Source organism: Acomys minous (assembly GCF_964271855.1).
Source record: "Acomys minous genome assembly, chromosome: 6".
Lineage (NCBI taxonomy): Eukaryota > Metazoa > Chordata > Mammalia > Rodentia > Muridae > Acomys > Acomys minous.
In genome coordinates this window covers 77,164,392-77,177,037 of record NC_140487.1, presented here as the reverse complement: position 1 = coordinate 77,177,037, position 12,646 = coordinate 77,164,392, and the positions used below count along the sequence as shown (strand labels likewise).

Below are 12,646 nucleotides of genomic sequence, written 5' to 3'. Positions count from 1 at the left end.
TAGTTACCCTAAAAGAACATGTGTCATTCCTTTTATCCCCCCCTCCCCCAGACAGGGTTTCTCTGTGTAACAGCTCTAGCCGTCCTGGAACTCATTGTGTAGACCAGGCTGGACTTGAACTCACAGCGATCCACCTGCCTCTGCTTCCCGAGCGCTGGGATTAAAGACGTGCACCACCACTGCCCGGCAGATGTGTCATTTCTATGGGAAGATGTTGTTTCAAAGATAGAAAATGGGAGATGAGGGTCACGTTTTTCTCAGAATATGCATGCTAAAATGATAGTATGATGCCTGACATGAATTCAGTGCATATTTGTTGATGAATGAATAAGTGATTGAATTGCAGATATTCCTGCTTATAATACTCCCATGATTTTTGTGTGGTTTATGTACTTGTTCATGTATATTTGCAGATGCTTGTAGGCACATAGACATTTGCATATGCACATGAGCTTGAGTATATATACAAATGTACCAGTGTGTGTAAGTTGACTTTAGGTATCTTCCTCTGTTGTTCTCCACCTTGTTTTAAAAACAGAGCCTCTTAATAAGCCTGGAGCTCATCCATTTGGCTAGGCTGCCCGGCCAGTGAGCTTCACAATCCCACTCAGTCCCTATCCTCTTCGTCCCAGTGCTGGAGTCACAGTCACAGGTGCTGCCATGCCCAGCTTGTATGTGGGCCCTGAGGTTCTGAACTCTAGTTTTAGCTCCTACAGCAAGCACTGTGCTAAGTGAGCCATCTCGCTCTGAATTTTATGCAGGAAAAAAAATCCTTGGCTCAGTTATCTCAAAATGTAAAATTATCAGTGTATATGGGTTTGTACGCAGGGATGCTGAGCCAGGAAGGTGTGGAGCTCAAGGCCAGCTTGTTTTATATGGTGAGATGCTGCTGCTGCTGCTGCTGCTTCTCTTCCTCCTTTTTCTAAGAAACTGCCGTGAAGCTCACGTGTTTAATCCCAGCACTCAGTACACAGAGGCAGGTGAATTTCTGCGAGTTTGAGGCTAGCCTGTTCTACATAGTGAGTTCCAGAACAGCCATAGCTAAGTAGTAAGACCCTGTCAAAAAGAAAGAAAGAAAAGAAAAGGGAAGAAAAGAAAATTCATGCATCGAACTATTCTTCAGAAATTAGGAAACGGCTTTTACTGAGTGTTGATTGTGTAGCGACAGAGCCAACAGAATTGAGGCCTGCCACAGAAGCAGCCAGGCCACAATGCTATTTCACAGTATGCAGAGTCTGAATAAAAGTGCCCTTTGTGCTGGTCTCAGACTGAGGGGTGGTGCTTGTGGGCACTTATGTTATTTCTCCTTAATGGAAATTGAGGCAGCCTCTAATCCTGCTATCACATGACAGCTACTTATTTGATTTTTGGTAATTTGGGAGCAGCTGCAGACAAACAATTATTGTACAAAAAGAGCCAAGCAGCTGTATTCAGACCCAGTCACCAAGTGGTTGGTTGATCACACCAAACTTCTCTTCCACAGCCTTCTTTAAGCAACTCAAGTGCTTTTTAAGCATCTGTGTGGTTGAAAATGTTTCTTTTCCTTCTTTCCTTCCCTTCCTAGCATGCTCCCCCCTTTTCTCCTGTCTCCCTCTTTCCCACTACCCAACCAGGACGCAAGAGCCAAAGCAGCCATGTGAGGACCCAGTAACCGAGTGGTTGACCATGCCAAACTTCCTTCCTCAGCTTTCCTAAACTGCTGACGGTTAAACACCCACGCGTTTCTTTTCCTTGACAAGAATACAGTTTTCTAGTTCCCTTTATCATTGTCACTGGCATTTATTAGGCATCTATTTCATTGAAGATTCTGTGCCAGACCCTGGCTGTAAAGTATAGTGTGGTATTGCGAGTGGAAGATTGTTTCTCCTCTGACGGTGGTCAGCATTAGCTTTATGTTTGTTTGTTTCTTTGTTTTGCATAGTAAGTTGCTAGAGAATCCAGTGTGAAAGGCTTCAGCGGCCTGTGTTCCTTTGTACCAGCCTCCCCCTGGGTCTGCTGTCTGGTGTTCATTGATACCTCTGAACCATGTCATGTGCTCTCAAGCTGTTGCCTCTGCCTGTAGCACCTTTTTTTCCTTCTGGAGCCCAAAGACTGTCTCCTTCAAGATGCTGCCTATGTCCTGGTGACCCTGTCCTCACAGTGTTACTTTACATGGCCATTGGCAATTCTTGCTAACATGGGATTTGTTCCTTTTTAAAATTGGCAATCCTGCTTTAATAAAAGTCATTTTGGAGCTGGGAAAGTGGGCTAGCAGTTGGAGAGTGCTTGCTAGTCTTCCAGAGGACTGGTGTTTGGTTTCTAGTGCCCACAACAGATACCTCACAACAATTTGTAGCTGTAGCTTCAGGGTTCTGACGCCATTCCTTTGACCTCTGTGCAGACACACATACACACAACTTAAAAAGCTATTTTAACCCAGGAGTTTAAGCATTTGTTTGAATAAAACAGCACAAGGAATTGGGTAGGTAGGATCTTCTATAGGAAGTAAAAGAAAGCTTTTGATTTTGTGTCCTCAGAGTGGCAAGAGACATTGGTAATCCTTTTGTTTGTCTGTCTGTCTTTTGGATTTTTCAAGACAGGACTTCTCTGGGTAGCAGCCCTGGCTGTCCGAGACTTGGTAGACCAGGCTGGCCTTGAACTCAGAGATCCACCACACCCAGCTGACATCGTTAATCTTCAGATCTCTAAAACATTGGATCATTATGTCTGATTGGCCTAAATTACTGTATGAATTTCTTTATTCCAAATTTCTTTAACAATGATGTATAGAATGTAGACTTGCTCGTTCCTTATGAAAGCTAACACCACATTAACATAAGGACTAATTAAAATTAAATTGCATTGAAAATTTTAATTCTTAACTCACAATAGTCACATTTCGATATAGTTAGTGGCTATAAGTGTGTAGTGGCTGTAACTTTGGACATGACAGATAAAATGTTACTGCTGAAAATTCCGTTAGCTGGCACAGTCTAGAGCCAGAAGAGTAGGCATGTCTTTAAACAGTCAGTGAAGTGCATTAGCCCAACTTCTTTATTTAAACATTAGTTTTATTTACTCTATGTGCGTAATTTTTCTGCCTGCACATCTGTATGTGTACATGTCTGCCTCTTGGATCTCCTGAAACAGGGTTGCTGGTCCACCATGAAGCTGCTAGGATCTAACCTGGGTCCTCTGTGTGGCATCCAGTGCTCTTAACCAGTGAACTGTCTCCTCAGCCCGTCCTCTGTGCAAGGTTCTAGTTGAACAGTTTCAAGGACATTCCTTGTGTGGTCTTTGCATTTTCCTGTTGTCTGCTGCACCATCTAGTGCTTCAACCTTGTAGCAATACAGTCTTGAATGTTCTGCTTCTCATTTGATTGCAGTCAAAGAACACTAAGACATTGTGGAAATCTTTTTCTCCTTCCCACCATCTCCTCCCCTTCTTCTCTTGTCTCTTCCCTCCCTTGGGAAAGTGTCTGTACCTTTTTCCTTCCTCCAAAGGGCCCATGACTTGCCTTTTGATACACGTCCTTGTGAAGTGATCTGTAAGCATTGTTTCTTTTGTGTCTTTAGAAGGGAAAGAGCATAGTATAACTTCAGGCAGTTTTATACCTGCTCTGCTTCACTTGTATACGATGAAACTAAGGCATAGACACCAAATAAAACTTGTCTAATGTGGCAGAGCCACTATTGTGGCTTCAGAGTGTGCACTCTTAGCCACACTATTGGAGCAGAGGATCTGTGTTGAAGTGGGTGTGTAGTGGACAGGCTCTTCTGTTATTTAATTTCATTTGCACCCAGAATTTGAAGACACATTTAGCCTTGTTTCTCTACTTTTACCTCTGGCTTTTTTTTGGGGGGGGGGGGGCGACGATTGTTTCCCATGAAGCAAATCTTATTGTTGACATTAGATTTTATTGACTATGGAGTATGATTTCTATTCTAGTGAGGGATTTTAGGTTCCAGAGTGTGTGTGTAAGGGGAGGGAGTGGTAACTTGAGCCTCTTTTCCCATGGGCACAGCTTGGATTGAGATTTTTAGACCATTCTTGCTGATTATTTTCCTTTGAAATGATAATGCTATTGATTAGACTAATGCTCTCTTTTATATTTTGTTATGCTTTGATTAGATTTCCTGACCTGATTCTCTTTTTCCTTTGATTTTTAAATACTCTTCACCTAATCTCCTCCATTATGTGTGGATTAGACTGAATTTAAGCTCCTTGATTGGCTCCTCCAAATTCCAGTAGCTCCCCAGGTACTGTGTAGAGACCATGCATGACACCAGGGTGCTGTGTGCTAAGACAGGCCTGCTGTTTGCCCTGCCACTGTCCTCTGGTTGTACCGTAGCTGCTCTGCCAAGGGAAAAGCAGAAACCTACAACCTATAATGATGATGATGATGATGATGATGATGATGATGATGATGATGATAATAATAATAATAAAAATAAACAACTCATTTTTTGTTTGTTTATATTTTTTGAGGCAGGCTTTCATTATATGAACCAGTGATTCTCAACCTTCCTAATGCTGTGACTCCTTGATATAGTTTCTTATATTGTGGTAACTCCCAGCCACAACATTATTTCCATTGCTACTTTATTGCTGTAATTTGGCTACAGTTATGAATAATGTAAACGTCTGATATACAAATGGCCTTAGGTGACCCCTGTGAAAGGTTGTTTGACCCCCAAAGGGATCACAACCTACAAGTTGAGAAGTGCTGATACAGAGTACTGAGAACCAAGCCACTCCGAGAACTACTCTGGTGGAACAGTGCAGCTCATAACCACAGAGCCGTTCCTCCACTCCCTAGGAATACTTACTTTAAATTAAGTTTTGAGTAGTTTGCTAAATATGCTTCTCTCCCCCCCCCCCCCATTTCATACACTATCACAAAGTTTTATTGGTGTGTTGACATTCTCACTTTATGCCTAATACAGTGTTTCCTGCTCAGATATATGTGGTATCAAAGCACAGCTTTTCAGATAAGGTCAAGAAAGCCTCAGAAATGGTGTCTAGATGTGAAGAAATTGAGGCAGAGTGGGTGGTACATGCGAGATTGGAAAATGAGCTTAAAAAGATAGACTCAAAAGATTTGGCATTATAATTGACATTAAACACATATGTGCTGAGTACTCTGTTCTAGACTTTGTTGGGATCATTTAATCTTCACATTATCCTTTGAAGGATATAATCTGTTATTCTTCCTCTCATCTTAAAAACAGTGACACAGTGGTGGCTTGGTGGTCAGTAAGTAACTTGTCAAGGGAGTTCTGGCTATCTGGGTAAGAGTCTATGCTCGCCTTTAAATGCGTGTTATTTCATCTCTTTACCCATTAGCAATTCCCATTACTTTTGCTATCCAGAGCATCTGATTCTTAGAGGATAAAAGCTGAAGTACTAGGCTAAGATTGACCTGGGTGGAGAAGGGCTTGGGGAGCCGGCTCAGTGGCTGAGAGCACTTGCTGTTTCTGCAGAGGACCCGGGTTCAGGTTCTGGCATCCATATAATGGCCCATGTTGCCCATAATTGCATTTCCAGGGCATTTTGGCTTCCACAGGCACCAGGCAGACATGTGGTACACACATGCTTGCATGCGTACAAGCAAAATACTTAGACACATGATATAAAATAAGTAAATCTCTTTTTTGGGGGGACGACGATGATGACGATGACGATGACGACGACAGGAGCTCACTATGTACACCAGGCTGGCCTCACAGAGCTCTGTCTGCCTCTGCCCCCAGAGTGCTGAGATTAAGGGTGTGTTCTGCAATGCCTGGACCAGAACAAATAAATCTTAAAATAAAACTGACCTAGGGAATGGTGGACTGTTTTCTTCCTTATTTTTTTCTCTGTTAAATATGGAAGTGGATGTCTGATCCAGCAACATGTGTATGTTATTCATAACTGACTTAGATAATTTTAATTATTTATGGTTTTATGAAAACACTGAAAGCTGTATTTACAAGTACTCCATTTCTGGTTCAGAGAAGCCAGAAATGCCTCTGCCTTTGCTTTTAGAGTGTTGGTGGATGAGATGGGGGAGGGTGCAAAGAGAAGAGGCACCAGGCGGAAGTGACAAGCCTGTGAAGCAGACAGCCCTATTGATTTATGCTGCAAGCTGCATTCTGGAGCAAAGATTGGAAATCCATTATGCCAAGCGCATAGCATCCAAATCCCTTTGAAAAGCAGTTTAGATGCCATTTAATCCAAATCATTTAAGAACATTTTGAAATGCCCAGAATTCTAAAATGGAACTTGTCTCATGCCAGAACAGTGAAATTAATGGAAAAATATCACTTTATAGGTATCTTCCTCTTATATACTGTGTTTCATTGTGTGTGACTTGATGTATTAAATTGTACTTTAGATAAGCACCAACAAGGGGCCTGGGATTTATTCCTCATATACTTTAGAAAAATTCACAACAAAGTTAGGAAAGGAAAGAAACCCAGCCAGGCACTTCACCTTTTTCTTTAAAGAATCATATTCTTTCTGCTAAAGGTGTAAAGGTCATATTTCTGATTATGTATGGTTGTCAATTGCTTTTGGTACATTCTAGATATGAGTGCTGTATATTACTACAACAGTCAAATTTTACATTGTATTTGCATTAGTTTGTATGAGGAGAAGTGATGTTAACATAAAGGTAAACCTTCAACTGTGGATCATAACTTCAGGTATGTGTCAGATGTCGAGATGTTCACTCCAGAAACTTTACCTTCACAATTTTACACACTCTTTTTTTTTTCTTTTTTCTGTCAAGAATCTTTTTTTTTTTTTAACTGCTAATCTAAGAGTTGCAGAGATCAGAGTTCACAGAACAGAGCCACAGACACTCTTCTTAGCCTGCCTCCCACTGTGCATCTCAAAGGCCAGGCAGCCAGTGTGTGGTAGATGCAGAAGGTTTTGCTGACTACCATTCTTTCCTCAGGGCCAGCCCTTTTCTCCCTGCACTGCCACAACCACCAGAAACAGCAAGAATTTAAGAGTTATCAAATAATGTATCAATTTTTTTTTAAAAGATAAGGGCTTAGTTTTATTTTGCTGAAAAATGCCCACTTATTCTCTTGGATTTCTCTGTAGCCTTGGCTGTCCTGGACTCACTTTGTGGACCAGACTGGCCTTGAACTCAGAGAGATCCTCCTGCCTCTGCCTCTCGAGTACTGAGATTAAAGGTGTGCAAAACTACACTGGGCTACCTGTTACTTCTTTATGCAGAGGAGGTTACACCGAGGTCAGGGATGATCATGCTTTTTCACATTGTGGTAAAGCATACATAACAATAAGTCTTAGTGCACAGTTCAGTTAAGGGCATTCATGATATTGTATGCCCAAATCTGCAGAACTCCTCACCCGCTTGCACTCAGCCCTTGGCAGCTTCTTCTCTGTAGACTGGTAAATTACTTCATACAGATAGACTGCAGGCTGCAGAGATGGCCCACCAGGAGAAAGCGCTTGCTCTGCAATCCCCAGAACCCAGGGCGGTAGGGGAGACCTGACCCTACAGGCTGGCTAAAGCACCCTTCCCCCATTATATACATACAAGCATAAATAAAATAAAACCCAAATGGGCTCATACTTTTATCTTTGTGACTGGCATATTTTACTGAGCAAATTATCTTCCAAGTTTCACCCATAGTGTAGTGTGTGTCCAAATTGCAAAAATTAAACAAACAACAACAACAACAACAAAAAACTAGTTTCAAATAGAACAGTTTGAAGTGTACAGCAAAATTCAGTTGATGGTACAAGGGTTTCCTATATGTCTCCTGCCCTTAATACACTATGTATCTCTTTGTCGGCATCCTGTACCACGGCAGTACACTGATTCCTGCTCGTGAGTATGTGACATGTCATTATCACCTACAGTCCATATTATGGTTCATTCTGTGAACTTAGACAGGTGCATAGTGACATACAGAGTAGTTTCAATTCTGTCAGACTCACCAACGCTCCGCCTGTCCATCCTTTCCTCCCCCTTTACAGTCTGCATATGTTTGCCTTTTCAGAAGGTCGTATAGTTGCAATCATAATGTATAACCTTTTACCTAGTTATTTTATGTCTTGGGAACTCAACCCTACCCCCAACCCCTCATGACAAAGTCCTGCTGTATACCCCTGGCTTACCTAGAATTTGGTGTGTAGACCAGGCTAGCCTAAGACTTGTGATGCTGATATCTCTGTCTCAAGTGCCAAGATTACAGGGGTGTACTATCATGCCCTGGCTTTCTTTCTAATACTGAATAATCTTTCTTAATTTCTTTCTTTCTTTCTTTTTTCCTTTCTTCCTATGTTTTTTTGGTGGGTTGTTATTGTTTTGTTTTGTTTTTATTATTTTTTTGAAACAGTTTCTCTGTGTTGCCCTGACTAGCCTAAAACTCTGTCAACCATGCTGGCCTTGATTTCATAGAGGTCTGCCTGCCTCTGCCAAATGCTGAGATTAAAGGCCTGTGCCATGCCACGTGAGTCCTCAGGATCACACCTATTTGGGAGAAAGTCAGGCTTTTGTTGGCCAGTTTGTCAATCTGTTCCTTCAGAGGTCAGCTTCATTCAGATGGCGGAACTGTCCCCCAGGAAGCCTGCATGTGACCCATGATGGCAGAAGTCTGACAGGAAAGAAAGAGCAAGGGAGCTGCTTGTAGACTTTTACCCATGCAGCAGGGATAGAGCTGTGTGTTACTGTGGTTTATTGTGCAATTCCATAGTGATATGATGTTCAACACCTTTTCATCTTTATTTACTGTACTATACCTTCCTGGTGAAATGGTCTTTTGTCTATATTTTAATTGGTTGGTTATAATCTTATTGTTAAGTTTTAGATATTTAAAAAAATCTCAATACCCGTCCTTTATCATTCAGCAAATGTATTTCCCTGTTCTGGGCCTGTCTTATTTTCTCGACAGTTACTGTTGTGTGACCTTTTGTAGGAGGAGGGAACAAACATCTATTCACTCCAGGCAGAGCACCAGCCACAGGCTGGAGAAATGACTCCCCCTGAGTCTAACATGTTGAGACAATGAGGTTTTAGGGTCACTCACAGGAGTGTGGATGAGAATTAAACAGGCAGGCAACAGGGCAGGTCACAGCATCACTGAAAACGCTGTTCTAGTGTGGATGACTGAATCATGAAAGCTGCATCCCTGGAACTCCACTTGCAGGTGGCTCCACTGAAGACCCTTTGTTCCTCAGCAGTTACGATACTCATATGCCCTCCAAGGGGGAGCCTGTGCATCTTGCAACTTTCTGAGCCTCCTTGAATGTTCTCAATTTCCTGAACTTACTTTCTGAGCTTCTGCACTTTCATTAGCTTGGGAGCATCCCTGATCCTCACAGGAGGGAAAATGTTGATTCAGAGGAAATAGCTACCTAATATGTTCAAAGAACAAAAGGTTTATTGTTTGTTTTTTCATTGTGTGGGGTTTTACCCTCGGAGGACACAGAGGGAGTTAGATCCCCCGGAACTATAGTTACAGGCAGTTGTTAGCCTACACTAGTTGTGGGTGCCTGGACCTGAGCCTGGGTCTTCTGGAAGAGTATCTAGTGCCTTTAATCACTGAGCCATTTCTTCAGCCTTGAAGGGAAGTTTTTATTTGAATAAAGTCTATGAACTTGAGGCCAGCCTGGTCTATATAGTAAGTTCCAGGCCAGTCAGGCATACATATATAATATAATGTTGAATCTAGAGAGACTGATGGTTTTTTGAGAAGAGTCTCTCTATGTAGTCCTAGAACTAGCTATGTAGACCAGGCTGGCCCCAAAGATCTGCCTTCCTCTGCCTCATGAGTGCTGGGATTAAAGGCACACACAACCACACCTAGCTGTACTGTGTCTTTCTATCCGTAGGCATGCAGTGGCCCTTTATGTAGTCAGTCCTTTGCATGAGAGTTATGTAATTTTCCTCAGAATTTTTTTCTAAGGTGGAAATTCAAGAGATTTATTACACAGCATAGTGACTACAGTTCATGACGCTATATCATATTGTTGAACATGCTGAGACTGAAGTTAAATGCTTTCATTCCCAAAATGATACCTATGTGAGGTAATGCTTATTTAATTAGCTAGATATTACCATTCCACAATGTGTATATTCTTTCAAATTTCATGCTGTACATGATAAAATACAGAGTTTTATCTGTCTATTTGAAATAAAAATAAATTTTAAAGAATTCACAGTATCTCCTGTTTATTTCAGGGGATATGTTCCCTGACCCCCCAGCAGAGACACATCAGATCGGATATCACTAAACCCAAAACTAAGCCTAGTCGCTCACTGTGACCATAACGTTTTCAGTTGCTTCGCTCCACCTTTATGTAGCTCCTGTACACATTTCGATTTATACTTTGCTATTTCACTTTCAGGAGGCATTAATAGAAGTGAAATTACATTTAATTCCAAATGCTACTTGCTCATTATTGATATATAAGAAAACATTTACTTGTTTATGAATCCATCCTGTATCTCACAACCTACTTGCTGTTCAATCCAGGAGCCTTTGGCTGGTTGCCTTAATTTAGATAGTCATGCCATGCAAAAACAGTTGCTTGTTTTGTTTTTGTTTTTTGTTTTCCTTCCCAGAGATGCCTTCCTTGCTTTGTCTCCCTCTTCTCTCCTTCCTCTCTCCTCCCCTGCCTTCCTCCTCTTTTTTCTGTCTTACCACATAAGCTGTGAGTTCTGATGTAATGTTGAAAAGAGGAGACGTCCTTGTCTTGCCCCTGATCTTAATGGGAAGGTTTCTAGTTTTTCACCTTTAAGGATAATGGCTATAGGCAGTTTTATAGTTGTTCTTTACCAACTTGAGGAAATCCCCTTTATTCCTAATTTGCATTTTTTCCCTTTTTAAGGTGGAATGATACGTGGTTCATATGTACCACGTTCTGTTTCTCATTCAACCTTTGATGGACACTTGGGTAACTTCCACCTTTTGGCTGTTGTGAATAATGCTGCTAGGAACATGGGTGTGCATATAGCTCTTTGAGACCCTGCTTTCAGTTCTTCTGGGTAAGTACCGGAAGTTGAGTCACCAGATCATATAGTAGTTCTTCTTTAAAAACACTGTAGGAACCAATATATAGAGTTTCATATGGAAGAATGCACACTGCACTATTGTTTATAACAGCAAAGATTTGGAAGCAGCCTTGCTTCGTCAGCAGGTGATTGGTTACATAAATGTAGCACATCTAAACAATGAAGTATTCTATAGATATTCAAAAACAATATGGTAGGTTTGTGTTTTAATATGCCAAAATGTCTAAATATATTGTAAAATGAAGATAAACATTGTGTCATTCTAAATCTGTTTTTATTTTTAAATCTATGTACACATTTGCTCCATTTTGGTGGAGAAAGGGAAGAGAGACCATATATGATAGGAGAACCAGCTTAAAGATTTATTTATTATTACATATGCAGTGCTCTACCTGCATGTACACCCGAAGACCAGAAGAGGGCATCAGATCACATTATAGATGGCTATGAATTGAACTCAGGACCTCTGGAAGAGCAGCCAGTGCTCTTAACCTCTGAGCCATCTCTCCAGCCCAGGAACACAGTTTTATAAACACAAAGCAAAATTCAGTTATTGTATGGGAAGATTGTTCCCATTTGTCTTTGAAATACAAAGATAATTCTAACTTTCACTTAGTATTTTTATATCACAATATCAAATGCTAGTCTCTGGGCTATTTTAACTATCTGTTACACACATATCAAGGATATTTAGTGGGCTTTACTTGGTAACATGTATGCATGTTTTAATATAATTATTGTAGTGGAATGTTGTCAGAATTATTTCACATGAAAATGTCATTTGAATTTCCCACACCTTGGTGTGCTCAAGTAATTAATAAAATCGAGGTTTGTCAGAGTTTCTCTGCTCTTAAAAAAAAAGCTAAGTTTAAGCATTGTGTTACATTGTACACTGAATCGCTGCCTCCTCCTCCTCCTCCTTCTTCCTCCTTTTCTTTTCTAGCAGTAGATCTTCATGGAGGAACACGGAGTGACCCAAACTGAACACATGGCTACCATAGAAGCCCATGCAGTGGCCCAGCAAGTCCAGCAGGTCCATGTAGCCACTTACACTGAGCACAGTATGCTGAGTGCTGATGAAGACTCTCCTTCCTCCCCTGAGGACACTTCTTACGATGACTCGGATATCCTCAACTCCACGGCAGCTGATGAGGTAACTGCCCATCTGGCTGCTGCAGGTAATGTTTGCACTGGAAGCTTTCTTCTTTCCTTAACTTGTGGATTCATGCCTATCGAAAGAGCCTGGGATTCAAGCACTCTCACGTTTCTTTTCATCATTTTTTTTTTTTTTCAGTGCTGGGGATCAAACCCAGGGCCTCGCATATACTAGGCAAGTACTCTACCACTGAGCTACATCCCAAGCCCTTCATCACAGTTTTTAAGCCTGCATCTCCAACTTTAGCCTGCTCTATGAGAGTTGAGTTCTGGGGTCACTTACTACTAGTGTTATGGCATTGATTTTCTTTCATTCTGACAGTCTTCTGGTTTTTATTATATTTATATTAAATGTAACGGCTGACATATTTAGATTTTACTATTTTTAAGGTTTAAAAAAAAATCTAGTATTGGCTTTTCTTTCCCTTTGTTCTGGGATGAGCCCCAGGCTTTTACATGCTAAATCAGAGCAA

At 41.2% G+C, this 12,646-nt stretch overlaps 1 protein-coding gene across 6 annotated transcripts in view; it reads left to right on the top strand.

Moving 5' to 3' along the window:
• The window catches only part of NRF1 (nuclear respiratory factor 1), a 104,329-nt gene that overhangs the window by 23,702 nt on the left and 67,981 nt on the right, over nt 1-12,646 (top strand). For 2 of the 6 annotated variants that reach the window (XM_084786358.1, XM_084786355.1), the window contains exons 2-4: nt 10,835-10,991; nt 11,962-12,196; nt 12,313-12,348. The exons of 1 other annotated variant lie outside the window; for it this stretch is intronic. In XM_084786358.1, coding sequence (XP_084642484.1) covers nt 11,974-12,196; nt 12,313-12,348 — 259 coding nt within the window. In that variant the 5' untranslated portion in view covers nt 10,835-10,991; nt 11,962-11,973. The remainder of the gene's footprint in view (nt 1-10,834; nt 10,992-11,961; nt 12,197-12,312; nt 12,349-12,646) is intronic. 3 more of the 6 variants (XM_084786359.1, XM_084786357.1, XM_084786356.1) reach the window with 2 other exon arrangements.